The 27,723-nt window shown below is 43.3% G+C and overlaps 1 protein-coding gene across 1 annotated transcript in view; it reads left to right on the plus strand.

Annotated features, from left to right (window-relative positions):
- BFSP2 (beaded filament structural protein 2) overlaps positions 1-27,723 on the plus strand; it is a 53,603-nt gene continuing 25,880 nt past the window's right edge. Inside the window, exon 1 of the mRNA XM_051961223.1 lies at positions 1-579. Coding sequence (XP_051817183.1) covers positions 121-579 — 459 coding nt within the window. The 5' untranslated portion in view covers positions 1-120. The remainder of the gene's footprint in view (positions 580-27,723) is intronic.

Raw genomic sequence — 27,723 nt, forward strand, 5'->3', positions numbered from 1 at the left:
TGGGTGGAGGCAGAGGGGGAGAAAACAAAGAAACAAGACCCCCTCCAACTAACTGTTGCCTCATCCAGGCTGGGGAATGAGAGAAGGGAGCAGCAGCACTCAGCAGGCTCCAGTGCCAACATGCCCTTCCCAAGGCGAAGGTCCTCATTTCTGGGGTCCCACCCCTCCTCCAGTCTTGAGAGTCCGGGGACCTCGGGCTGCCGGGTCAGTGTTGTAGGGAACAACATGGGCAGCCTCCCCAGGCCCCCAGGGGTGTACGTGGGGGCAGTGCCAACCGGAGGAGTGAGCAGCCTGGGCACCCGAGTGTCCCGCCGGGCCTTGGGCATCAGCAGTGTCTTTCTGCAGGGTCTGAGGAGTTCCTCCACAGCTCTGGCTCTGAGCCCAGGACTGGAGAAGAACCGAGGCATCTTCTTCGAGTCACTAAATGGCTGCATGGTGGAATACATTGAGAAGGTCCGAGCCTTGGAGAAGGTGAACAGGGAGCTGGAGGAGCATCTGCGGGTCTACCTGGAGAAGAAAGCTTCCAGCATCAGCAACTGGGGAGCCCTGAGGGAGACCTGGGAGAACATCTACCATCAGGTGAGTGGTTGTGGCTGCCAAGGTCATTCCCCGCAGCCCAGGGCCAGCAGGTTTGGGAAGGGGAGCACACCCCACACCCTACCAGCAACTCAGGCCTTGGATGACTAACCTAGAACCCCAGACATCGATACTAGAAGGAAGAGAAAGCTGGAGCCAAGCCACAGGGGGAAAAAACCACATCTATATATGTGATATGTGTGTATACGTATGAACTAATCTACTTGTACATTTAAAAAATGATAATTTCATACTCCACTTTCCCAACCTTATTAATTTACATCTATTGGAAGCAGCCTGGCACAGTGGGCAGAGAGCTGGCTTCAGAATCAAGTAAGCTTGTGTTCAAACACAGCCTCTGACACCTTCTGACTATGTGACCCCAGACAGGTCATCTAATCTCTGATAAATTGCAGAGCAAGAGCTGACTACACTAGTAGAGGGATTTTTCTTCTTGGAAATTCTTTATAATAAAAGCACAGATATGGTCTCCATCTCCCCCCTAAAAAAACAAATTAATTTTGTTTGTAAAAATTTTGTTGTGAAAATTTGTTGTAAAAAAAATTGATTCCCATAAAGTGCATGGCTATAATCTCTTGTGTCCTCCACACCCTCACTGCTATCATCATCACATTATAACAGCATCCTGAGTGGTCTTTTTCCCTCTAGTCTCTCCTCTCCCCAACCCATTCTCTACCTAGCTCCCCAATTAATCTTCCTAAAGCACAAGTCCGAACACGTTATTCCCTTGCTCAAAAACAGTTCCTTGCTCAAAAATTCCCAGTTGCTAAGAATACAAAGAAACAAACAAAAGAGAAAACTCCCTCTAGGAGTTGATGTTGGGAGTGGGAGGATGTGGAAAGGACAAACAGAGTTTCTGTTCACACAGCATCATTCTAGGGGAAAAAAAACTGGGCCTGTTGGGAAATGATGTCGAAGAAATAAGTTAATTCCATAAACACAAGACAGCATCATCTTTTAGGTCAGCAAGCATATCGAGACTTACCTTATTTCTTCTAGGATGACCAATCTACCAAAGTTCGGTCAATCAACATTTGTTTTGGCCTCTATGCCAGTAAGCAGCCAGATTGTTGTTTTTTTTCAGAATTGATTATTGTTTCAATCATGTATAGACACAACCTTATGATGGGCTTATCAGCCAGCAAGTAATTATCAGATTTATAGATCCAGCCCTAATCTTCTTGAATTTCAGTCACCCTGGATCAATTGTCTATTGAATATCTCCTCCTGGATGGCCCATAGTTGTCTCTAACTTGACACTTCCCAAAAGGAATTCATTATCTTTGCTCCTAAACCCATCCTTCCTCCAGATTCTCCATTCCTAATTTTGTTTAGTTAACAACACCACGATCCTCCACACACTCACAATTTGTATCCATTGAGGCAGCCTCCAATCCTTCCTCTCACCATATTCAATCCGTTGCTTACTAGTTAGTGCTTCTACTCCCACATCTCTCTTGTGTCTGCCACCTTCTCCCTGCTTATTGGATTACTATCCCAATTGGGTGCTTGCCACCTTTTGCCTAGAGGATTTCAATGCCCCCCTTTTTCTTTCCCCTTCCCATTCTTATCCATCTTCTATGCCAGAAGTGGTAGACTCAGCCTACACCAGCAAAGCTCTCCAGTTAAGACCCAAACCAGATGAAAATGTAATTGTGAATTGTTTAACAAAATAAAGGAAAATACCATTCAACATTGATAATGTTAATTTGTGGTTTTCTAAGTCAATATGCCAGTTTCAGAGATCCATTTCTATTTGAGTTTGACAGTAATGTTCTCTATAACTATCAAAACAATCTGCCTTTGCTCCTCTTGGCTCCCTATTATCTGTAGGATAGAATACAAAATTCTTGACCCGATCCCCAAGTCTGGAGCCAGCTTACTTTTCCAGACTTACTTGACATTAATGCTTCTCCTGTTCTTCATTTCCAACTAAACTGAACTCGTATGTAAGCTGTTCATTTATCTCATTCTGCCTCCCATCTCCAGGCACTTGCAAGTCCCAGCATACACCCCCTTCACCTCTTTGCCCCTTAAAATGCTTCTCTTTCCTCAACAATCACTCAGTCAACGAGCATTTATTAAAAGCTTGCTAAGAAAAAGAAAATATGTTAAATGCTGAGGATACAAAGGCAAAAACATAATCCCTGCCCTCAGGGAGTTTACATTCAAGTATGTGACCAGATATTATTGCCTCTTTAATGAAGCTTTCCCTGATCCCTCTCCCATAGGAAAATGAGCTTTCTCTCCTCCAGGTTTCTTAAAACGTCTTGCCTGGGTCTCTCCTTTGCCCTTATCAAAGTCTATCTAATGTCACACACTGATTTCTATTCACATCATATTTCCCCTTTATTATATTGCTGGACGTGAGAAATGTCATTTCTCATCCTTGTAGCTCCAGAACCTAACAAGGTACTTTGAACACAGTGAAGTTTGAGGTGTGGAAAGGAATAAGAATGGAATAAGATGGGATGGGGTGGAGGTGGGGGGGAAGGGAACGGACTAGGATGGAGTGGGAAGAGGTGGGGTGGGATGGATGGAATGGGATAAAATATAAGTGGGGAGGAGGATGCAATTGATTGAAGTTTGGGGGAAGGAAGAAAGGATAAAGGATTACCTTTAGTCTTGTAGTGTAATGAATTCAAAGTCAAGTCAGTCTCACCTTTAGCAGTGTCCTTTGGTGTCTGTTACCTAGAAACAGGGCCAATGACTAGGGAAGTGAAAGAGACAGTTGAATATATATATAGATAAAGGCTTTCCATGTTTATTTTTAACTGAAACCTGGTTCTGTCCATTGGTATGTTCAAGGAACTCAGAAGACATCATAGATATTTTCTGACCCATCCTCAACCTCCTAATAAAAGATCTTAAGAATGAATCATTCCTTCCATTAGTCTTCCTTTTCTTCCTTCTTCTTTTCCTTCTAGTCTCCTTTCTTTCTTACCTTCCTTCTTTTTCTCCCTTCCAAAGGAAAAATGAGATATTTGCAAAGGAGTTAGTAAATTTCCAAGTGCTATATAAATGTTAGCTATTATTATTCCTTCTGCCCTTTCTTTTTGGTTGCTCTTTTTGGCAAAAGACTAATCTTCCTAATTCTATATTTCTTGGATTAATATTAAATTCAACAAATTCAACTCAGCACTTATAAAATGTCTACTAGTAAGGTACACTGTTAGGTCTTAGAGACACAAAAATAAAATCCTAAATGCAATTCTTGTCCTCAGAGGGGATTAACATCCTCTGGGGGTTAGAAGGAGGAGACACAAGGTAAACACAGCTAAGTGTGATCCAGTGATGGGGGAATGGTTGGTGCCAAATGTCAACTCTAATTTGTAGGACAAGTACTCTACATCTCTTTGACCAAAAGGAAAGGTGAGCCAGAAGTAGAGAAATAGCAGCGAAAGGTAGACCGAATTATACATTTGCCATAGCCAACCCACGGTGCATTTAGGTCTGAATCACATATCTTAGAGGGGCACCCCAGCTAGTAAGTGCCAGAGGCAAGATTTGCCCCCAGTTCATCCCAATGACACATCTGGCCCAGCCTGCACCCAAGTAACGGAAAGCTGAATGCTGCTTTCTTCTGTAGCTCCCCGGCATAGGAAACACCTACCCAACTTACTGCTGCCATTTCACTCACCTGTTTTTCCTTTGTGTCGTAATGCACACATTTAATAAGGATGAGCTTAGCAAGACTCGCTTAACTAGATCTGTTGTTTCCCGGCTTTCTGCCAGTTTTTAATCCATATAGCGGTGTTCCAGTCCAAGCCAATTAGGAGGAAATTTGCAAGTTAAATTTCATTATCTAAGCGCATTAAGTGACTTTCCAGAAAATCCCCCATCTTGCCCTTCTGCCAGCTCTCCTATAAGTCATGGGACCTACCAAGAGGGGCCCGGGCTTTCTGGCTCGTTGGTTCAAGAGTAAACTCAGAGGGGATGAATTTGCCTTCATGGTCAAGTTTTGTTCCCTAAACCTTTGTCCTCTTATTTCATTCTCAGATGATGTCAAGCTGACTGGACAGGCACATCCAGGCTTCTTAGTCAGATGAACTCCTCCTGCTCTTGGCCCAACCTAGTAGCTGTGTGACCCTGGGCAAGTCACTTAATCTCTGTCTTAATCTACTGAAGAAGAAAATGGCAAGAAACTACAGTATCTTTGCCAGGAAAACCCCATGGATAGTATTGCCCACAGGGTAGTAAAAAATAGGACACACTAAAATGAATGAACAAGAGCCAAGGTACTTAATACATGTTTTTCCCTTTTCCTTCCCCCCTCCTTTCAGTTTCCTCATCAGGAAAATGATGATTCACACACTTTTCTTTTAACATCAAAGAAAATTACATTCCAATATGGGCTCCATAGAACATTCATAGATTTCAGTCTGGAAGAAACTTCAGAGCTCATTTGTCCAATACCCTCATTTTACTGATGATGAGGAAAAAGAAAGAAAGGAAGAGGCAGGGAGAAAAGGAGAGAAGGAAGGAAGGACAAAGGGAAGGAAGGAAGGAAGGAGGGAAGGAAGGAAGGAAGGAAGGAAGGGAGGAAGGAAGAAAGGAAGGAAGAAAGGAAGGAAAGAAGGAAGGGAGGAAGGGAGAGAGGGAGGGAGGTAGGGGGAAAGAAAGAAAACATTTATTAAGCACCTTTATTATTGTTGTCAACTCATTTCAGTTAACTGGCAGAGAGGATAGCAAAGATACTGGAATGGTTTGCCATTTTCTTCTCCAGTGGATTAAGGCAAACAGGGCTAAGTGACTTGTCCAAAGTCACACAACTAATTTGTATCTGAGGTCAGATTTGAACTCGTGACTGCAGCCCTGACTCTCTAGTCACTGAGCCAACTAGCTGCCTCTTTGTTGAGCACCTACTATGTGCAAAGCACGTACTTGACAAATAGCATCTCATTTGGCCCTCAAACCAACCCTGCAAAGCAGTACTATCACTGTCCCCATTTTACAGATGAGGAGACTGAGGTTAATGGCCTGCCCAGGACCACACACCAGCCGCTGTCTGAGGTCATATTTGAATTCAGGACTCCCTGACTCAAGAGCCTGCACTCTATTCACTATAGCACCACCTAGCAGAAGCAGAAGGAAATTAAGTGATTTGTTTAAGGTCAGTGTCCGAGGTGAGATTTGGATCTGGGTCCTCCAAGTCAGAAGTCAGTGCTTTGTTCTTCCCTAACAGTATTTGCCGATCGCCTCTCAGACTGGTGTGTCCTTGTGGTGATAAGTTTCCTTGAGTAACTCATTTTCTCCCCGGGTCTCACTGCTTCCTTCATCATCTTTGTTTCACCATAACTGCCTCCAATCTGGCCTTTATGCGGCCGCCTAGAAATTGTCCCCAAAGCAGAGTCTCCAGCGCGTCTCAAAACAGCCTCAGGGCTTGATGCTTTCTGCTCTCTCACATCCTTGTCATTTCCTAACAAGTATGTGACCTTCCCAAAGAACTCTCCTTTATAAAAGGAACATTTAAAATAGCCCTCATTGGGGGCAGCTCGGTAGTGCAGTGGATAGAGCACCAGCCCTGAAGTCAGGAGGACCTGGGTTCAAGTCTGGTCTCAGACACTTAACACATGCTGGCTGTGTGACCCTGGGCAAGTCACTTAACCCCAGTTGCCTCAGCAAAAAAACCAAAAAAACATAAAATAGCCACATCAAAGCATAAAACTAGGTGATACAGTGCACAGAGTGGAGTCAGGAAAATTCATCTTCATAGGTTCCAATATGCCTTAGACACTGACTAGCTGGGTGATCCTGGACAGGTCACTTAATTTACCTCAATTTCCTCATCTGGAAAATAAACTGAAGAAGGAAATGACAAATCACTCCAGTACCTTTGCCAAGAAAACCCAACTGGGGTCATAGAGAGTTGGACATGACAGAAATAACTCAACAGCAGCCCTGCATATCTCAAGTTCTCTGCCTAAAAAGCGCGATGTGGGTTTCCTGATCTTGTTCCGAGTTCTTTCTCCAGTCCTGCTGAGCTCGCTGATGTAGCCCCTCGGTAGCCAGAAATTCTTCATTCTAGTAGCTCCCTTCTCAGAGAGAAGGGCCTTTATCCCAGTAACGGCCTCCGTGCCAGCAAAGCATCTCGGTGATCGCTGTGCTGTCCTGACTCACCAGCTGCCCTTGCCATTGCTCCATGGGTAGCCCTCCATACTGGTTTGAGAAGTGCAGTGACCTGTGCTTCTGGGACAATATCTGGGCAGCTACGTAAAGACCAGTTTGGAAAGGGGCAGGATTGGAGGCAGTTACGGCAAAACAAATGAAGCAGAGGAAAGAAATGATGAAGAAGTGAGACGACGAGACGAATTACTCAGAATCCGCAATTAAAATGACCAAGTCGTCTTTGGGGGAAAAAGAACAACTAAAAAGGTGGTGGAGGCAGGGAGTGGGATTGCCAAAATATGTTCCCTTTATCAAGGCCCAAAGGAGAAGTTTGCACTTTATTCCAAGATTCTTTTCTCCTACTTTCAAGTCATTGAAATTGTTTTAACCTCAGGAGTTCATGGGATTTTTTAAAAAAAAACCAAAAACCTTTTTTTAAACATTCACATGAGAGCCCAACATAGCCAACTAAACTTGCTTAGTAACTAGATATCAATTAGTTTCAATGCAATGTTTTAGTCACTCCTTCAATGATTAAAAACCGGGACCATCTCCAGTCGTCCTGATCTATCCCTGGCCACTGGACCCAGATGGCTCTGGAGGGGAAAGTGAGTCAGCCCTCCCTCACTTTGATCCAATTCACTTCCATGTCACTTCCCTGAGGTCATGGCTCTCATAGACAAACAACAATCTAAATCATAGATCAAAGGTAGAAAGAGCCTCTGAAAATATCTTATCATTTTACAGATGAAGAAACTGAGGCCAGGGAGAAGTTAGGTGATTTACCCAAATTCCGGCAGTTAGGAGTTGGGACAGAGCTGAATTTGAACCCAGGGCCTCTGACCCCAAATTCAGGTCTCTTTCCACTGCAGTTATTTTTTTTTTATTCCTTTCGTCCTCATTTACTTTTACTTTTCTATGATTGTGGATATGTCCCGCATCCTGTCCCAAAGGATTTAGAAGAGACCCTAAAGATCAACTAAAAATCATGATATAAATTATATAAACACTTGAGACCTAGAAAGGAGCTCTGGCAAGTAGTAGGTAGCAAAGGTAAGATTCGAATCCTGATCCCGGGACTAGATCCAGATCTCATTCCATTGCACCACCCTAGGTCTTGACTCTTTGTTTTGCCTCCTTTTTTCTTTTAAGTTAAAAGTGCCCTAGCTGTTGAGTTTTCTCTGTAGGTGCCCAGGCTACCTCCTCCTAGTTAATCCCTCCCTGCTGCTCCATCTGTGCTCAGTTAGACAAAGTTTTTCCAAGTACCCCGGCTCTTTTGGTCTGCATGAACATAGGATGGGGAAGTCCGATTGAGCCGGGCCAGCTTCCATGGCCCGACGTTCGGCCAGCTTTCCAAGACCCCCCACACTCACTGGGGCAGTGCTGAAAGGCATCCAGCAAATGGCTTTCACATGCAAATGGCAGCTAATTTCTCATCCATTCCTCCCCAATTATGTTTCATTATTATTAATATTATTTATGCTTATTTTGCAAAATAAATGGAGCTGATAATGGAAACTGCCACGAACTTTGGGCCCTTCTCATCTGGAACCCAGCTAGGCGGAAAGCCGGCATTATTCAGGTGGCTCAGGGCCAAGAGAGAGAAAGATGGAAAGGGGAGAGGGTACAGGTGTGGGGCAGGGGAAAGAGAATAAAACTGGGAGTCAGGAGACCCAGTAACTGCCACTTAGTAGCTCAAATTGTTGGGTCAGTCATTTTTTCTGGGCTGGTGATGCAGCCTATGGATAAAGGGAGGAAAGGAGACGTATCCTAGGATCGTTTTCTCTACCCTACAAATTTCAGTGCCCTGGACAAAGTCCTCATTGCCCTGCCCTAGTTATGGCCTGAATCTCTACGGTTCTTTTCTGCTCCAGCAATCTCTCCATCTATCAGTCCAGAATATGCCCTGATGGAAGCAGGGCATAGGTCTTGGGATTTTACTGCTGAGTTATATAAGTAGGAGGAGAAATTAATGGACGCTGTGGGAGAAAACACTAAATTAAATCTGAAACTGCAGAGACCATCAGGGGAAGAAGAAGGGGCATAGTGTAGTAATTGAAAGGTAAGAAGATTTGACTTTTAAATGAGGACTGATCTAAATAATTTCTCCTGGTGTTTGTGATCCCTGCTGTGCTTGGGGCTTCTATATTCAGGAGGCTTGTTGTCAAACCTGTTCGTGGATGCGCTAGAAACTTAGGAGATCACAATTAGCAGTAATTCTGAATCTTCCTTACAATACGGGGAATTGGGGCAGCTAGGTGGCACAATGGAGAGGGCCGGGGTTCTGGAATCAGGAGGACCAGAGTTCAAATCCAGACTCAAACATTTACTAGCTGTGTGATTCTGGGTAAATCACTTTACCTGATTGCTTCCCTCCAAAAAGAAATCACATCAAATATGTGGGATCAGTTTACCAACTGGCGTCATGGAAAAAACACCAGATTTGAAATCAGAAGCCGATCCTAGTCCAGAAATCAAAACAAAAACTCACATTCATATAATACTATATGTATATTTCCATTTGATCCTTACTAGGTAGCTATTATTATCCCCATTTTACAGATGAGGAAACAGGTCGACAGATTAAGCTACTTACTCAGGATCACACAGCTAGAATGGCAAGATTCAAACTCGTAACTTCCTGACTCCACTGCCCTTTGCCAGGATTTATGAGGATGCTTCATAAATCCTGGCTCTACCTTGCCTGCTCCCTCTGCAACCCTGAACATCTGAATGTCACCTCCATTGGCAAAAGGGCATAAATTGGGCTATTGGGTAGTCCAGCCAGTCTTTGGGTGGTGAGAATTTTCTTTTCAGAGCTGTCTGTAGGGTTGACAAGGCTGTGTAGCTCTTGCAGAGGCAATTACCAGGTCATTGGCTTTGCCCAGATTGGCACTATTAGCAGACTGGGCTAGAAGCAATGCCAGTGATCATGGGGGCTCTGCTCTTCCCAGGGCTCTTGGGGAAACTTGATCCTTGGTCATAGCCGATTGTCACTTGGTGGCAGAGAAGGTGGACTCCTTCCCATAAGATTGCCATGCTCAATGATTCCTGGGGGGACTAGACTAGAGGCAAGGCTGGTGGGCTTGGAGAGTGGGGTGGAGTATGATTTCTGGGGCTCTTGAGTCCCTCTATCCATTAGTGGAAATAGATCAGTAGGAAAGCATGTTTTTCCCATTATTGTGCCCTGTCTCAGGGATGTTGACAAATTGTAAAGCATCCACTGGAGGGAAGGCAACAAAATGGTGAAAGAACTAGAAACTACGTGACATGAGAAAACGAAAGGCCCGACAAAGGCCAAAAAGGAAATATGGTGTTTTTAGGGGGAATTCCTTCCCATGGATTGCCTTTGCGTGGAAACTGATGGGTAGATCCCTTATCGAGTATAGGATCATTAGATCTAAAGAAGGGTCTTTAATACCATCTCAAGCCCAACCCCTCCACTTAACAAACGAGGGAACTGAGGCACAGAAAACTGAAGTGACTTGCCCAGGAAAACACAACTAGTAAGTATTTGAGCCAGGCTTTGAATTCAAGTTAAATTCCCTACTCCACATCCAGTGCCCCAAGCATGATACCATGGGATTAAGTGGATAAACCTCTGATCCTTGAAGTTTTTCTAACCTTGAAATTCTTCAAGTGGGGATGTTTAACTTGGAGTGAAGAAGACTGGAAGATGTCCATGTTTATTATAAGCATTTGTCAAGCTCCTATTGTGTGCCAGGCACTGTGCTACGAGCTGGGGATCCAAAAGGAGGAAAAGGACGTCCCTGCCCTCGGTGAGCTGACAATCCAGTATGCGGATGATTGTCATGGGAAGGAAGAAGGGGCTACCGGAAGGCAGAGCTGGGTGCAATGGGCACAATTCAGTTTAATTTGATAAATATTGTGTTTGTCATGCACAAAGCATTACAGAACAAAACTTTTCAAAATAGATAGTTCCTTTTCTCAACGGAACTTCTAGCCTAAAAGGAGGGCCAAACATGAACCCAAATAAATAAAATATGGGCTAATTGGGTGAGCAATTTCTTTTAAAGCAGGTCTGGGTGAGGAAGTTCCACTGTCAAGGCAAGTCAGCTCCTCTTCAATAACATAGTTTTAGAGCTGGGGGTGGGAATTGAACGTATAAATGATCTATATGAGATTACACAGTCAGGAGGTATCAAGCCCCTTCCCCTACTCCCTTTTTTTGCCAGAGGAGAAAGAGTCACTTTGAGCTGGGCCGGGGGTAGCTAAGAAAGTTTCAATAAAAAAGAAAAAATGGCAGAAGACAGTAGAAAGTGAAATGAGTTTTGAAAGAAAAAAACATTTCCCATGGAGCCAAGCTGTTCCTTATAGAAAATACTGATGTGCAAGGTGTCCATCTCAGGCCAGGGTGATCTTTGCCAATTCGGAGGGGACAGAAGGACAGGATAAGGAGAGAAAGAGGGTCTTGGCTGGAGCCTAAAGGACAGCAAGGGAAAATAAGTATGAAATACAATTGGAAAAGTAAGTGGCAGCCAGACTGTGCTGGCCTTGAAGGCCATGCTGAGCAGTGGGGAGCCACTTGGTAAATACTGTAGTGAAGCACTTTTACAGGCATCCCACTGAAGTCAATTAAATTTCAGTCAGGGTATCTGACACCAAACCCAAAATGCTGAGCTCTGGGAAGCCCACTTGTGGCCTAGATCCTCCTCCCTCCCTTTGTCCCATTAATCATTTCATCTTTCTCTCTCACCTTCAATCCCAATCTCCCCCCGGACGCCTTTTCTTCTCTTCACAAGCATGCTCATCCTCCCACTTGAAAAATAAAGGCAAAACCCCAGACACTTCCTGGGATGCTGCTGAAGCCTTAAACTATCACCTTTCCTAGCTATGCATCCGGAAAGAATAGTTTATGCACCCAAGGGTGTGCTAGAGCTGACTAGGACCAGTACTAGAGAATCAAGTATCAGATTTTCAGTGTGAGCATTTACACCTCAAAAGTCAGCAAAAGCTACCAATTAGGGCTTAATTTATTATCTTGTTGATTGTCTAGACTTGAGAAAGTACAGAGAAAATGTTAATAATGGCTTTTTCCCCTGGAGAGCCAGTGGTTAAACATTTATCAGTACACCCCTGGAACAGTCTCTACCAGAATGCTGAAAAAAGACAATTAGGTTTTCCATCCCCTTCCACTGACTCAACAATTGTCCCCCTTGGTTCTTCTGTTGGTTTGTTTTTTGTTATGTCCCACTTGTTATTCTGATCATGGTTTTTCATCGCCATAAAACTTTTGGGAGCGACCCAGACATGGGCATTTCCTTGTGTCCATCTTGATTTCCAACAAAGAGTACAACTGGAAGGGTTAAAAGCTCTGGTTATTTTAACTACACAACAAGAAACTGATTACAAAGTTTTCTTCTTAAGATGGGTGAGAGATCCCAATCTCAGGCCAAAGCTTAGAGGAGATTATTAAGATTAGGATTCTCTTCTGTAACTTGGAAGTGTGTGTGAAGGGAGCTGACTTAAATTAGGCTTTATTTGGAACCCCAGAGGAAAGAGAATAAGCTTTTGTTAAGTGCCTACTATGAGCCAGGCAATGTGCTAAGTGCTTTACAAATACTGAGCTGAACCCCAGAGGAGAGAGAATAAGCTTTTGTTAAGTGCCTACTATGTGCCAGGCAATGTGCTAAGTGCTTTACAAATACTGAGCTGAACCCCAGAGGAGAGAGAATCAGCTTTTGTTAAGTGCCTACTATGAGCCAGGCAATGTGCTAAGTGCTTTACAAATACTGAGCTGAACCCCAGAGGAGAGAGAATAAGCTTTTGTTAAGTGCCTACTATGTGCCAGGCAATGTGCTAAGTGCTTTACAAATACTGAGCTGAACCCCAGAGGAGAGAGAATAAGCTTTTGTTAAGTGCCTACTATGAGCCAGGCAATGTGCTAAGTGCTTTACAAATACTGAGTTGATCCTACAACAACCCTGGGAAGTAATTTCCTGGGGGAAACTGAAGTGGACAGAAGGTTAATTAAGTGACTTGTTTGGGGTGGGGCACACAGCTAGGAACTGAATGCAGGTTTTTCTGACTCCAGGTCCAGCACTTTATCATACACTGTGTCCCATCCCTATCTATGGCAACAAAAATACTATGTGTCCTCTTGGCCCCATTCACTACCTCAGTGAATATCCTTGTTCCTTCTTTCCCAGACTATTTATTGCGACAGCCTCCTAACTGTTCATAGAAGTATCATTATCATTTTCCCAATACATGGGTCATGTGGGAAGATCAGGATGGGAAGAACTTTGTTTCTAGAATTTGGTTCTGAATTCTAGAGTTCTACAAACAAAGGACTTGAATTTGAATCTCGGCTCTAAGACTTACTGCCTTTGAATGCCAGGAAAGTCCGTTTCATCTCTCTGGATCTCCCTTTCCTCCCTGGTAAAAATGAAAAGACTGGATCATCTCTGATGACTTCTTATGGCTCTAAACTAGAGATTTCATTTAGCAAAACAAAATCCTGCTTGTTTATTATCTAGCCACAGAAGAAAAAAAAATAGACAACGACTTGTTTTTTTCATTGGAAAGGGAGCCAGGTGCAGCTCATCGTCTCCACCACATTATTCAGCAGAAAGGAGAAGTGATTTCAGCTCTGATCTGGTCAGCAAAGAAATGTGCGGGGACAGGGATGGAAACGCCTTCTACAAGTGACCCACTATGGGAAAATAACAGACTCATTTCTCTCCTCAAAGGAGAAGCCGAACGATGGATTCGTAAACAAACATTGGCTGGGAAACGGGCCCCTCAGAAAAATTTGGATGAAGTTTATCTTTCATATCCTCTCAGTCCCCCTTTATGTACCCGCTCTCTTGCCATCTGCCATCACACGGCCAGCGTCCTCTCTTCCACATAGTGAATAACTCCCGCCCCACCCAAAGCTGCCCTCCACAGTATCCCATTTTCCAGCTCCAGTGGAAAAAACTCTCATTTCCTCCGAAGCTTCCTCTCCTCTAGTTTCCAGAAAGTAGCAAATTGATGAACTAATTCACACTGAGATATTAAGAACTGGTAACTTAGATGAACTAATTCACACTAAGCTATTAATAGCTTAGAATATTGACTTTTTAATGATAGAATTTTAGGTAGTGTAAAGATACATCCACTTGGGGATATTCTCAGGCCTTTTCAATAACATATGTGTGTATCTACATATGTAGAAACACACACAGAACTATATATCTTGCCACTGGACCTAGGTGACTCTGGAGGAGAAATTGAGCCTTCTCTCCCTTCCTCCCTCCCTTCAATACAACTCACTATCACCTCCCTAATGTCACGATCCTCTTTGAGAATGAGAAACAAATATCCACAAATAAAAACAATAATACCTATGCATTCATACATGCACACATATGTATACATGCAAACATACATGTTCTTGGGTTTCCCCATTAGAACGTAAGCTTCTTGTAAGTTGGGATAGGCTCCTTCTTTGTATTATATTATATATGTAATATATATTATAATACACATATATATAATGGCACAGCATCTGCTCACAGATGAGGGACTTACTAAATGCTTGTGGATCGATTAATGGTCTATGCTAATGATAGGAAATTGGTTTGGGTGATGTTCGATTCCCTCATAAATTGGATTTAAGTGAGGTAGAGTTGTACAAAGTCATTGATTTGTCTTCCAGAGCAGCAGAACAGAGTCAAGAAGACCAGCGATGGCTCGGGAAAATAATGCACATTTCTATAGCATTTTGTGGTTTGTAGAGTATTCTACAGAATATCACTTTTATAGGAGCCTCATTATTAAATACTGTCAGCGGTCTTATTATTCCATTTGACAGATGAGGAAACTGAGGTTCAGAAGTTGTGTCTTGCCCACGGCTCTAAAACTAGCATCCGAGGTGGGATTCAAATCCAGGGCTCTGCTGATTCTAATAATATCGTGCTCCCTTGTATCTGCTTCTTGGGTTCCATAATGGGATTTTTTGGTAAAGGGGGAGGGGCAGGATAGTATAGCTTTAAAAGAGAGACAGTGGGGTGTAGAGTGAGGAACCCCGCCATGGTGATTCCAGGCCCCTGGGCAGCTGCAGCTAAGTGAGGAAGCCAGGCTATTTATGCCTTGAAGCCTGTGCCCACTGAGAACCAAGAGGCAAGGGGGCAGCCGGGTGGGGCAGGGGATAGAGCGCTGGCCCTGACGTCAAGAGGACCTGAGATCAAATCTGACCTCAGACACTTAACATTTCCTGGGCAAGTCACTTAACCCCAATTGCCTCAGGAAAAAAAATAGAAGCAAAAGGCAAGTCAGTGGGGTCCTTGGCAGGGAGTGTGTCCCCCGCCGCGGCTCACCTTGAGCCAATCTCCAGTCTCAGGTTTGGAGGCCACCAGGCGAGGCTGGGAGAAATGCTGGACAGGCAGGGGCTGACATCCTCACAGGGGTTCTCTAGAATACAAAGCGGAAGGAGGAATTTCTCTGGAAGCTGCCGGTGCTAGGATAGAACCCGCTGCTTATGACCAGTGGATGCTGGGTACGCGAGTCCACCAACCAAGGACCCGTCGGGGCACTGAGGAACATTCAAGGTCCGTCTCCGAATGAAGGCGGAGTCTCCATCAGGAACATGCAGGGAAGGCCGGCAGCCTCCTCCGTCCTGGGCGCGAAAGTCCGCGGCTGATGCTAATAAGGAACCCCAGGCGAGGGGACGTAGCGCTTCCTGGTCAGCCTCTTCCCAGCGCCCAGACCCCTTTCCTTCCGTTTTCCATGGGGATAGTGCAGAGACGCAACAAGGCTGCCAGGGGCGGGCCGGGGTCTGCTCTGTCTGACAACCACTCGGGCCTGGGGAGGCCCCGCTCCCTGTTCATCTCCTGTTTTCCTGCTGGACGCGAGGCTGGAAAAGAGAGGTGCTGGAATGGGAGGAGAAGGCTGCTCTCAACACCTAAAGACCCGGGTTCGAGAACCAGCATTAACTCACTAACCGTAACGTAACCGGCTGGTGATGCAATGGATAGAGCGCTAGACCTGGAGTCAGGAAGATGCCTTCAAATGTGACCTCAGACACTTAGTGGCTGTGTGATCCTGGCCAGGTCGCTTAGTCTGCCTCAGTTTCCTTGTCTGTGAAATGGGGACTATATCAGCACCCACTTGGCAGGGTCGTTGTGAGGATCTAATCATTATAAAGCTCTTAGCACAGAGCCTGGACATAGTTGGTGCTTAATAAATTCCTCTTAAATAGAAGGCTACATTTGGAAGGGACCTTAGAGACTGTGTGCTTCAACTTGGTTATTCTACATGTAGGGGTGAGGGGAGTCCCTAGCCCCTCCCCAGGCTCAGTGCAGTCAGAGGACCTGATCAAAAGCTACTGACCTAAGTCCAAAGATGTCAGCCCCCTTTATGATAGGAGAGCATCTATTTCCTTTTATTGATTTATTTTTAATAGCTTTTTATTTATAAAACATATGCATGGGTAATTTTTCAACATTGATCCTTGCAAAACCTTCTGTTCCAACTTTTCCCCTACTTCCCTCCACCCCCTCCCCTAGATAGCAGGTGGTCCTCTCTCTCTCCTCCCTCCCTCCCTTCCTCCCTCCTTTCCCCCCCCCATCTCTATCTATCTGTTTGTCTGTCTGTCTCTCTCTCTCTCTCTCTCTCTCCTCTCTCTCTCTCTCTCTCTCTCTCTCTCTCTCTCTCTCTCCCTTTTCCTCCTCCCTCCCCTTCCCTCCCCCTCCTTTCTCTCCTCCTCCTTCTCTCTCTCTCCCTCTCCCCTCTCTCTCTTCCTCCCCTCTTTCTAGCCCTTCTTCTCCCTCCCCTCCCCTCTCCTTCCCCCTCTTCTTTCTCTCCCCCTCCCCCTCTCTCTGATCTCCAGTCTTTATTTTCTTCCCTCCTTTTTCTTTGCATTTCTTCCTTTCATACAGACCCATAGCTTGGGCCTCCCGGTGACTCTCCCGGCCTTTCCCCATTGTCAGTCCTGGTGTCTTGACTTACTGACTCCTGACTTAGAAGGAGTGGGCACTTTTTGGGTAAGAAGGGGCTCCCCCCGTGAAGTTCTCCGGTCACTTGAGGAGTTTACAGATGTGACATAGCTGAGAGGTTTCTCTCTGTTTCCCTTATGTACCCCCCTCTCCTCCGATAGAAATCCCTCAAGGACGAGAACTGTTTCTTTTTTCTCTCTGTATCATAATCCCCCTCCCCCACCACAGAGGTTTGCACATAGTAGGGGCTTCACCAATTTGATGTTGAATTGAATTGTATTTGCAAAATCCTAAAGTGATATTCCAATGCCAGCAGTTCTTCTTACTGTCAACATCAGCCCGCTCTGAGAGTGGAGGCTTAGGGCCCCGGGCCCATAGAAGGGGCCAAGATACAGCCATGTTCTACCAAAAAAAAAAAAATTGGATAACATGCAGCTGGTTTAAAAGGAGGGAAGCGAGCATCTCTTTAGTGCCACAAGTGCCGGATGCTTCACAAGGATTATCTCCTTGGATCCTCACAACCCCGTGAAGTAGGTCTCTTATTATGTACTCTACAGTGGAGGAAACTGAGGTAGACAGGAGCGATCTGCCCAGGATCACGAAGCGTTCTATGCACTGTGCCAACCAGTCCCCCTGAGAATTATTATGATTATCAATAGTAATAATAACTAGTATTTATATAGCACGTAAAGGTCTGCAAGGTGCTTTCCACATGTTAAACCATTTGTCCCAATACCACACAGAAAAAGGGCAGCCAGAACCTCCTCGCTGCAGATCCCCCAGCCTCCCTGTTCCCCCCTTGCCTCCTTTTGGCTTAGATCTGTACCATCACACCCCCAAACCAAAAGCCCCTTGATTGATCCTTGCATGGCGCTCCCCCGGCCTAGCCGCTCTAACCAGGGTGCCCGCGGCTGACCCAACTCGGCAAGCAGCCCATCTGCAGGAGGAGGGAGCGTCCTTTCCAGGTTGGGTTTTTAAGTGAATTTGATGCTGAAAATGGGCCAGGCCAAGAGTCCTTGAGGCAGATGCTATTCGGCCTAATCCAATCCAGCAACTCTCTGGGGAAGGCTGCGGCACCCCCCCCATTCTTTCCCTCAGCAAGACCCCCCACTGATACCTTGCCTGGGTGCCCATTTCATGGATTTGCAAATGACCTGAGAGTCCAGAGCCAAAAAGAATTGACTTTGTGAGTTTGAATTCAGTCTTGGACACTTACTAGCTGTGTGATGCTGGACAAAGCCCTTGACCCTGTTTGCTTCTGTCATATTTAATTCTCCGTGACCCCACTGGGGTTTTCTTGGCAGAGATAGTGGAATGGTTTGCCATTTCCTTCTCCAGTTCATTTTACAGATGAGGAAACTGAGGCAACCAGGATTAAGTGACTTGCCAGAGTCACACAGCAATTTGAACTCACAAAGTTGAGTCTTCCTGACTCGTGCACTATCCCCCGTACCACCTAGCTACCCCTAACAACATTTATTAAGCACTAACCATGTGCTAAACTCTGAAGATTTTTTTTAAAAGGCAAAAGACAGTTCCTGATTTCAAGGAGCTCACAGTCCAGAGGAAGACACAAGATGAAAACAAATAACTACAAAGCAAGTCCTATCCAAGATGAAAAGGAAATAGTCACCGGAGGGGGGGCCCAAGAATTAAGAGGAGTTGGGGAAGGCTTCTTGTAGAAGGTGGGGGTTATAGTGGGGACTTAAAGGAAGCCGGGGGATCAGTAGGCAGAGCAGAGTTCATTTCTATCAGTATGATCTCTCCTCTCTAGCCTTACTGCTTCTGTAAAATCCGAGGATGGGATCAGGTGGTGTCTAAGGTCCTTCCCAACTCGAAATCCTCCAATCAAGAGGGTTCACCATGGTTACCACCAGCCGACTGCAGCTGCTCCCTGGTTTCCCCTTAAGCACCTAGAAATTTTATATCCCAAGTCAAAACAGTGATTTCTGCCAGATGGCTTTTTTTTATCCCACCTCATGTGTTGGGAAGAGAGTGATTCTTCGGGGACTTTGCCATTTTCCACCAGATCAGTTTGATCTTGGACAAATTATTTCCTTCCTCTGAACTTCTGTGACCTCATCTGTAAAATGAGGAGATTGAATTAGGGGAGCCGTGAGGTCCCACTTCCAGCTCCACAGCCTAGGATCCCCCTATTGCTGCAGTGACAGGCCTGGAGCACATCTCATTTATTTAAATCTCCTTCTAGAGGAGAGAGGGAGCATCCAGATTAAGCCATTTCCTTGTCCTTCAAAGCCTCACTCAGTGACATGGTAGTAAATTGAGGTTGGAGGACAGTCTTGGGGATATATGGGGCAGCCCTATTGTCCTGATTCTTCTTTATGACTCATCTTTACTTATTGGGTGCATGTCTTTCTCTGCTTCAAATGCCCCCAAATAAACCAGAACAACCTTTTTCTATCCCAGTATGGAGGAGAAGGAAGATAAAGCCCAAACCTGCCCAAGTATGGTCTGGGATATGCCACGGGGTCTTGAAAGCTTTGGTTGGTCAGTGAGAATATTTATGGGTCACAATATGGTGAAAGTCTAATGATCCCAGGATACAAGAGGATCCAAGGTGAAGCTAGGTGACCATTTGTCAGGGTCCCATGGCTTCTGCTTTTGCCTCTATGCAGACATCTCCTTCCCTCCCTCCTTCCCTTCCTCTCTCTCTCTCTCTCTCTCTCTCTCTCTCTCTCTCTCTCTCTCTCTCTCTCTCTCTCTTTCTCTCTGTTTCTCTCTCTGTCTCTCTGTTTCTCTCTCTCTCTCTGTTTTTCTCTCTCTGTCTCTTCTCTCTCTCTTTCTCTCTGTGTGTGTGTGTGTGTGTGTGTGTGTGTGTCTGTCTCTCTGCCTCTTTTTCTCTTTCTTGCTCTCTTGCTCTCTCTCTGTTTCTCTCTGTGTGTCTCTGTGTCTCTGTCTCTGTCTCCCATTACCCCGGTCTCATGCTGCTGATATTCCAGGCTTGCCTCTGTGATACCTTCGGCACATACAGTTTTGTCTGTAATTCTGTGAAGCACTTGAGAGAGTGAGTGTTTTTCTGGTGGCCTCAGACTAACTAAGGAGAAGGAACTCCAGTGGCCGCTCACATCTGCAATGTCCATGGCAGTGTTCTGCCATCACCGCCACCTATGGGTATCTGGGGCCTCAGTTTCCTTATTTGTAAAAAGTGGTTGGACAAAGATCCAAGAATCTTTCTAGCTCTAACGATGGAGGTTCCTGCTCTTGTGGCTCAAGTCTCTGCCACATAGGATTCATGTCCAAACCTTGGATCCTGGGTCACCCCCTGGAGCCTGGCTCTCTTGGCAGGTGAAGCCACGTGCTGTCCATTAACTGGATCACTTTGCATCCCTTCTCTAGGGCAAACCCTCCCCTGGTCAGAGCTGAGCTGGGAGGGCTGTAATCATGCCCTTGCGGGGCTCCCCCTCAGCCCCCAGCCTGGCATCTCCCACCACGCTGGGCTGGTGCAGCTGGCGTCAGAATTTCCATGGCAACACCCAATTTTCTGAGGATTGCAAGTCAAGCAGAAAAATGGCATCCTGGCCTGAAACTCTGGGAGTCTATTTCTGTTGCTTGCCTGGAGTGAGAATGACGCTTTTTTCCTTCTCTTACAAAATGTGTAATACAGAAACCTTTTATTTTCCCTCCATTTATGGTGATTTCATTTCATAGACTCATAGAAGAAGAGATCAGGGGTAGGAAGGGCCTCGGAGTCCCAGAGAAATGAAGTGACTTTGTCCATTTTCATATAAAGGCAGTGGATGAGAGGCAGGATCTGCACTCAGGACCCCTGACTCCAGGTCTTTCTTGTTAAAAAGCCAAGATGCACAAGAACTGAACATGTTTAACATATATTAGACGGCTTGCCATCTAGGGGAGAAAGGGAGGGGTGGAACACAAGGATTGGCAAGGGTCAATGTTGAAAAATTATCCATGCATATGTTTTGAAAATAAAAAGCTTTAATAAAATTCAAAACAAAACAAAAAGCCAAGCAGGCCAGCACTTGGATAATCTCTGCATGATTTCTAACTATTAATAATAATAATAATAATAATAGCATTTTGTTCTATCCATAGATTTAGTGGGGGATGGGGTTTGTATCTGTCCGTCATCTCTCCCTCCTCAGACCCCAAATTCCTGAACAGCAGGAACTTCAAAAGCTGGATTTGATTGCATAGAAAGAGCCCTGGGTTGGGAGTCGGTGCTTCTAGATTGGAACCCTGGCTCAGCTTCTTGCAAGCTGGGTGACCCTTTAACTGGGGACAATGTTCCCTGCTTAAGGCGATCACAGTCAGACTGAGCTTCCCTTCTGGGACCAAAACTGGTATTAATGAAATCACAGAGCAATTGAATGAGAATCAAGTGAACCTTGCCATACCTACTTCACAGAGCTCTTGTGAGGAAATTAATCATAAAAATAATAGAATTTAAATGGCATTTAAGGTTTGCAAAGTGCTTTATAAATATGATCTCATTTTATCCTCACAACAATCCTGGAAGGCAAGAGCTTTTATTATCGCCACTTTACAGATGAAGAAACTGAGGCAATCAGTGATTTATTCTGGGTCACAAAGCAAGTAAGTACCTAAGGTCATATTTGAACTTGGGTCTTTTTGCTTTCCAGTCTAACATTCCAACAGTTAGGCACCTAGCTGCCTAGAAAGAGAAGAGATTTGGGTGCAAATGTTTTGGAAATCTTAGAACACATTTTTAAAAAAGTAATAAATCATTTATCTGATTGGAACCCAGATTGGAATATTTCATAAAACAAACATTAATGTACATGTATAATTGCTTGCTAGCATAGGGAGGGGAAGGAAGAAGAAAAACAATTGGAACTCAAAATCTTACAAAAATGAAAGTTGAAAGCCATCTTCACTTATAATTGGAAAAATAATGAACTATTAAAATTAAATTTAAAAAAACTTACATTCTAGAAAAGGTAATATTCAATAATGTCCAACTCTTTATGGCTTCATTTGGGCTTTTCTTGACAATGATTTGCTGTTTCCACTCGGGCTCATTTAACAGATGAAGAAACTGAGGCAAACAGTATGAACTGACTTGTGACGGGGTCACACAGCTAGGAGTTGAGCTGTGGAAATGAGACTTCTGACTTCAGGCCCAGACATCTAACCACTGCACTATCTAGTTGCTGAGTAAATATAGAGGACCGAGAGTTTTAGGCTTCTCTTCAAGTTCCTCCAGGGACCTCTGGCAAATGGAAATCCTTCAGGATTCTTCATGTCCTTGATTTAAGAGCTAGTATTATAGATGGTATATTTTTAGAACTTGAAGATATAAACTCCCACAAGTGTATATAGGGGGTTGTATGGTCTTGGCCAAGTGGATTCATCTTTCTAGGTCTCCTTTTCCTCGTTTATTAAATGAGTAGGGTTGGACCAGCAGGTCTCTTCTATCATTTTGGGTAGACCAGTAAATCTGGGGAAGTGAGAGGTCACCTAAGCAAACTTTCTTTATCTGTTCTGCAGCTGGGTTCCCACAAGAACCTTGCTTGCACTAGTAACTGTTTTTGAGACTTTTCCTTGCCTTCTGCCCATTGATTCCTAGTCTCTGATGTTCTACCACTGGCTTTGCTTCCTCTATCCCAACTACTAAATGAGCCAGAGGTCATGCTGGGGTCCCTAAGGTGGAGCGGGGAAGGGCAGGGATGCGACAGCTGCTCCCCTCGGTCTTAACACCAGGATTTATGCTTGGTCCACATGCAGACGTTTAGTGTAATGATAATAATAATAATTTGCATTTCTGTAATGCTTAACAGTTTACAAAGCCTTTCTCTCCCAATAGCGCTATGGGTTAAAGAGGGATATTGTCACTTCTATTTTGCTCAGTGTCTAAAACGGTTTCTATTTGCTCCCAAACTCACCATCATTTATATAAATCAGCACAGTCAAAAAGCCTTGTCAGTGGCCGGTTGTGCTAATTTGGGGTAAAAGTCAGATACAGAAGCAGACCCAAAGCTCTCTAAGTCCTTCTCCTTCAATGGCGACAAACCTAAGACTCGACATTCCTATCAGATCAGCTCTCCGGGAGGGGAACAGCTTTGTAATTCTCTTAAAAAGGAAAAAGCAGAGGAAGAAAGAAGAAAAGGTCCGCCATTGCTCTTCCCTTAAGCTGTCTTAGGCAATCATTTTAAATGGTGAGGTACTCCATCCAGAGAGCCCCACAAAGTCACATGAGTCAAGGAGTCCAAATCACTAGGGCTGCTTCAAGAACACCCATGAAACAGCCCAAGCTCCCAAGGACATGCACATCTGAAAAACTACCAAGTATTTCAAAGATGTCACATTGGAGAAACGTTGAGTTCCCCTCTGAACACAAAATGGTGGATTGGTGGGGATTCTTCGATTGAGCACTGGGATTGGACACATGGTCCTTGACCCAAAAAGGGTACTGAGTATTTCTGCATGTGCTTAATAATGCTTAGAGTAGCACAGAACTGAAGGTCTGGATATGGATTCTCTTGTCATTGAGCACCTCCAGATTAACAGGACTCCCAAAATGCACCAGTGAACTTACTGGGCTCATGGCTTATCAATACATGAATTCTCCTTGCCCTACTGAGATAATACTTACTGAAAAGAAACAGATTGTTTCTAAATCAGAAAAGGAAGTTGCTCAAAAGATATCTTTTAGATATCTTAAAAGAAACAAAAGCTTATGGCATCCAAGTAAATAGGATACTAGAATATGATATTATATATGACATATTCTAGAATATCACATATATCAATAAATATGACATTAGCAGATAAAAATGGAAACAAAAAGAAGATACCACTGAGGGCTTGCCTAGCACCTAGTAACTTTTCTGTAGATCACCCAGTTCCATATCTCTGGCATTCTACCAGAAAGGTATCTTGTCAGAGGAAAGTTAATGATAAGCACTCTAACAATATCCTTCAATTTGAAATACAGAGTCTGTGCTTTTTAGAAGGCAACTAAGAGAAGATGACCAAGTGTTGTTTCTAAAATATATGACATCTATCCTACAAAAACATCACACAAAATGGACACCCATTTTCTCATCTTTATTCCTGCTTTCATGTCTCCAAATCTTTTTGACCTATTTTCTGGCACCCTCTCTTTTCTGTTTAATGCAAATACTCTCCCTTTGTTTTTTTGTTTTGTTTTTGTTTTTGTTTTTTTTATTGTTGTTTGTTTTTGTTTTGTTTTGTTTTGTTTTTGGAAAAACAGTTCAAGTACCATGAAGATGGCTGCCCTTGTTATTTGGGGGCAGCTTAGTGATATGGTAGATAAAGCAGAAAAGCTGGAGTCTGGAAGACCCAAGTTTGGAGCTTGCCTTGACACTTATTAACTGAATATTGCTGGGCAGGTTATTTAAGTTCTCTGTTTCCTTATTTGTAAAATGGAGATTAAGAACATCTGCCTCACAAGGCAATTGAAAATTGAATGAAATAACATACTCTTTGTCAAGTGTTTTACAAACATTAAAATGCTTCCAAAATTGTAACTATTACAGAATAATAGACCTTTAGAATAAGACAGAACCTTTAAAAAGAGGTAGCATGAGGGACTTACCCATAATTTTGTGGTTTAATTGCTCAGTCGGGTCTGATTCTCCATAACCCCATGGACACCCCATGGGCCTTTCTATGCTCCATTATCTTTCCAAGTTTATCCAAACTCATGTTCGTTGTTTCCATGACCCTATCATCCATCTCATCCTCTGCTATCCTCTTTTCCCTTTTGTCTTCAATTTTTCCTGACATCAAGATCTTTTCCAATGCATCCCATCTTCTCTGTCTTAAACTTCAGCTTCAGTATTTGACCTTCCAGGGAATAGTCTAAATTAATTTCTTTTTATTGACTGACTTGATCTTCTCACTGTCCCAGGGGCTCTCAAAAGTTTTCTCCATCACCACAATTCAAAAGCATCAATTCTGTGGTGCTCAGTTTCCCTTATAATCTAACTCTCACACTTATACGTTGTTACTGGAAAAACCATAGTTTTGACTATGAAGGTCTTTGTCAACAAGATGATGTCTCTGTTTTTTAGCATGCTGTCTAAATTTTCCATAGCTTTCCTTCTGAGGAAGTAGCTTTTAATTTCATGGCTCCATCTGCAGTGATTTTTGAGTCCAAGAATATAAAATCAGACCCTGCTTCCATTTTCTCTTCCTCTGTTTGCCTGGAAGTGATGGGACCAGTCACCAAGAGCTTAGCTTTTTTCATGTTAAGCTTCAATCCAGCTTTTGTATTCTCTTTCATCTTCATCACGAAGCTTCTTAATACTTCTTTACTTTCTGCCACTTGTATATGTGACATTGATGATATTTCCACCAGCAACCTTAATTCTGGCTTTTGATTTGTCCAGTCTGGCATTTTACATGATTTACTCTGCATATGAGTCAAGCAGATAAGGGACAATAGACAACATTGTCATATGTCCCAATCTTAAACCAATCAGTTGTCTCATATTTGATTCTAACTGTTGTTTCTTGACCCACATATAGGTTTCTCAGGAGATAAGATGAGTTCTTTGAGGACTTGCCACATTTTGTTGTGATCCACACAAAGGCTCGAGTGTAATCAATGAAGGAGAAGTAGATGTTTTCCCTTAGACCAAATATCATCAAGTGTAACTTAAATAAACTGTTGTCAGGGAGGATGTTGTAGAACGAATTCTTGGGGAGACATGAGCTGGATTCGATGGCCCCTGAGCTCCCTTCTAACTGTTCCTCAGTGAGTATCTAGCCTAGCTCATTTGACTGAGGAGAAATTTGGTGTCTTCCCTCTCCTGGTTCTCAATCTTTTTATCTAGAAAATGAGGCAATTGGACTAGATCATCTCTGGCAACTTAATGTCTTCCCTAAATCCAGAACTGAACATAGTATTTGAAATCAGGGCAGATTATAACAGAACTATGCACTAAAAAATAGCAACTCACATTTTATATAGCAATCACTCATTCAATCAACCAACAAGCAATTAGAATGAGATAATGCAGTTGGAAAATCTCAAAGCACTATTTAAGTGGTAGCTATTAATATAATGACTAATTAATGATAACATTAATAATTGATAATGATGATTAATAATGATGACAGACATCTAGAATGTACTAGACAGCTTGAGAGGTACAGGAGATACAAATGTAAAGAAACAATCCTCAAAATTCAAGGAAGCTATATTTTAATAGGAGAGACAACAAATATATACATTTTTACAGAATAAACCTAAAGAGTATAAATACAAAGGCAGTTACTTACAGGTTACAAATCTGGGAGACTGGGATTGGGACTGGGAGACAGAAATAGGGAAGGTTGGAAGAAGAGGGAGTTAAAGGGGAAAAAGAGGGAATTTGTAATTAACAAAGTTTTGTTGTTTTTTCCTCCCATTTACCTCCAACCCTTAAGAATGACTCTGGGTTTTGTATTTCCTTCCACTCCATGAGTCATGATGAGACCTTGCCCTGAAGCTGACTTCTTTAGAAGGCCAAGGTGGTCAGCAGCCACCTACCCAAAGCAGGATTGCCCAGGAGCTTGTGCTTTCTCCAAGGAACAGGGGTACCAGCTACTCCCTCAAAAAGTAGAATGCTGAACTAAATGGGGGGAAAAGCTTATATTAATGAATTCTTTGAGGACAGACTCAGAAGAAATAGACAAATGAGTGGTTATCTCAACAGTTTCTGACAAACCCAAGATGTCACAGAACCATATAAAAGGAGAAAGGCAAAAAAGAGGGAATAGCTTTTGTGATAAGTGAAAAAGCATCAGTTGTGCTGTCACATCCTCCCCCACTGAATGCCAGTTCCTAGTTCCTTCTTTTGCCCACTCAGCCTGTGGCATTGTATTGGAAAATCAGTCCCATTAGAACACATACCAACCATTCCATTGGGTTGCCTCAGAACCCATAGTTGCCAAACCAGTATTTTCAGTGATAAATTCCAGAATTATGTTTTTGATGACAAATAATTACTCTTTGAGAGATGTTACTTGTCTTGTGGTGAAATTGGATCTTTAAAACTTATGGCATGATGATCACATCCATTCTTTCTCTGCTTTATTCATTTTTTCCCCCAAATGAGCCACTGGAGATCACAGAAGATGCTTTTTATTAAAGTGCTGCCTGCCCAGAATGATAAGAAATATATTATAGTCATGTCCACAGGGTATATTGCTCAAGTCCAGGAACACCTAAAGATCTCAAAAAAAATTGGTATTTTGTGTCTCATTTGTTTTAGAAGCTGATATTTTTAAAGTAAAATCCAGGAATTAATTTTAATTCGATTTTAAAGTTTAATTTTTCTAGTTTGATGAATAAAAATAATATCTTTTATGATTGATTAGTCAATAAATCACCTTAAAAACCTAATGAAATATGGTTTGTCTATATAGAGATACCCATGGAGATGGGTTTTATGGAATTAAAGAGCTAAAAAGACCTCAGAGATCATCTAGTCTGACTGCTTTATTTTATGAAGAGCTAAGACCCAGAAAGGAAATGATTTATTTTCAAGGTTACACAAATAATAAATAGCAGAGCCGGGATCTGAACTCTCGTCTTGTGATTTTAAATTCAGCTCGTTTGCCACTAAAGCACATGATTCGCTCTCTCAATGTTCAGTGAGTACTGAGAATAAGGTATCGACTAGCAAGGTCAATATTTGAACTCAGATCCTGTGAAACATGACAGGGGCTGTAGTTTTTTCATCAGAGAATCTGGATTCAAATCCTGTTCCTCCTATTTATACCCTTGAGATCTCAAGTAAGTCATTCAACCTCTGTGTCTAAGTTTTCTTGTTAGTAAAAAAAAAAAAAAAAAAAAAAAAAGATTAATTTCTCCAGCTTAAAATGGCACAAAATCCCCATTCATGTAGCTTTCTCTAGCCTGATGGTAGGCAAGAATGGTTTTTCAAAGTTGAACCACTAGGTGGAGGGCTTCACTTATTTTAGCCTAACAAAAGATTACACATTTCATGGACCTAATCAAAGACAAAACACAATATATCATGAAAGGGGAGAAGGGGGACTTAGAGATGGTCTAGTCTAGCCCATGTCCCCATCCCTAAAATTGCAGCTGAGGAAATGGAAA

The sequence above is a fragment of the Antechinus flavipes genome, chromosome 5 (genome assembly GCF_016432865.1).
Source record: "Antechinus flavipes isolate AdamAnt ecotype Samford, QLD, Australia chromosome 5, AdamAnt_v2, whole genome shotgun sequence".
Classification (NCBI taxonomy): domain Eukaryota; kingdom Metazoa; phylum Chordata; class Mammalia; order Dasyuromorphia; family Dasyuridae; genus Antechinus; species Antechinus flavipes.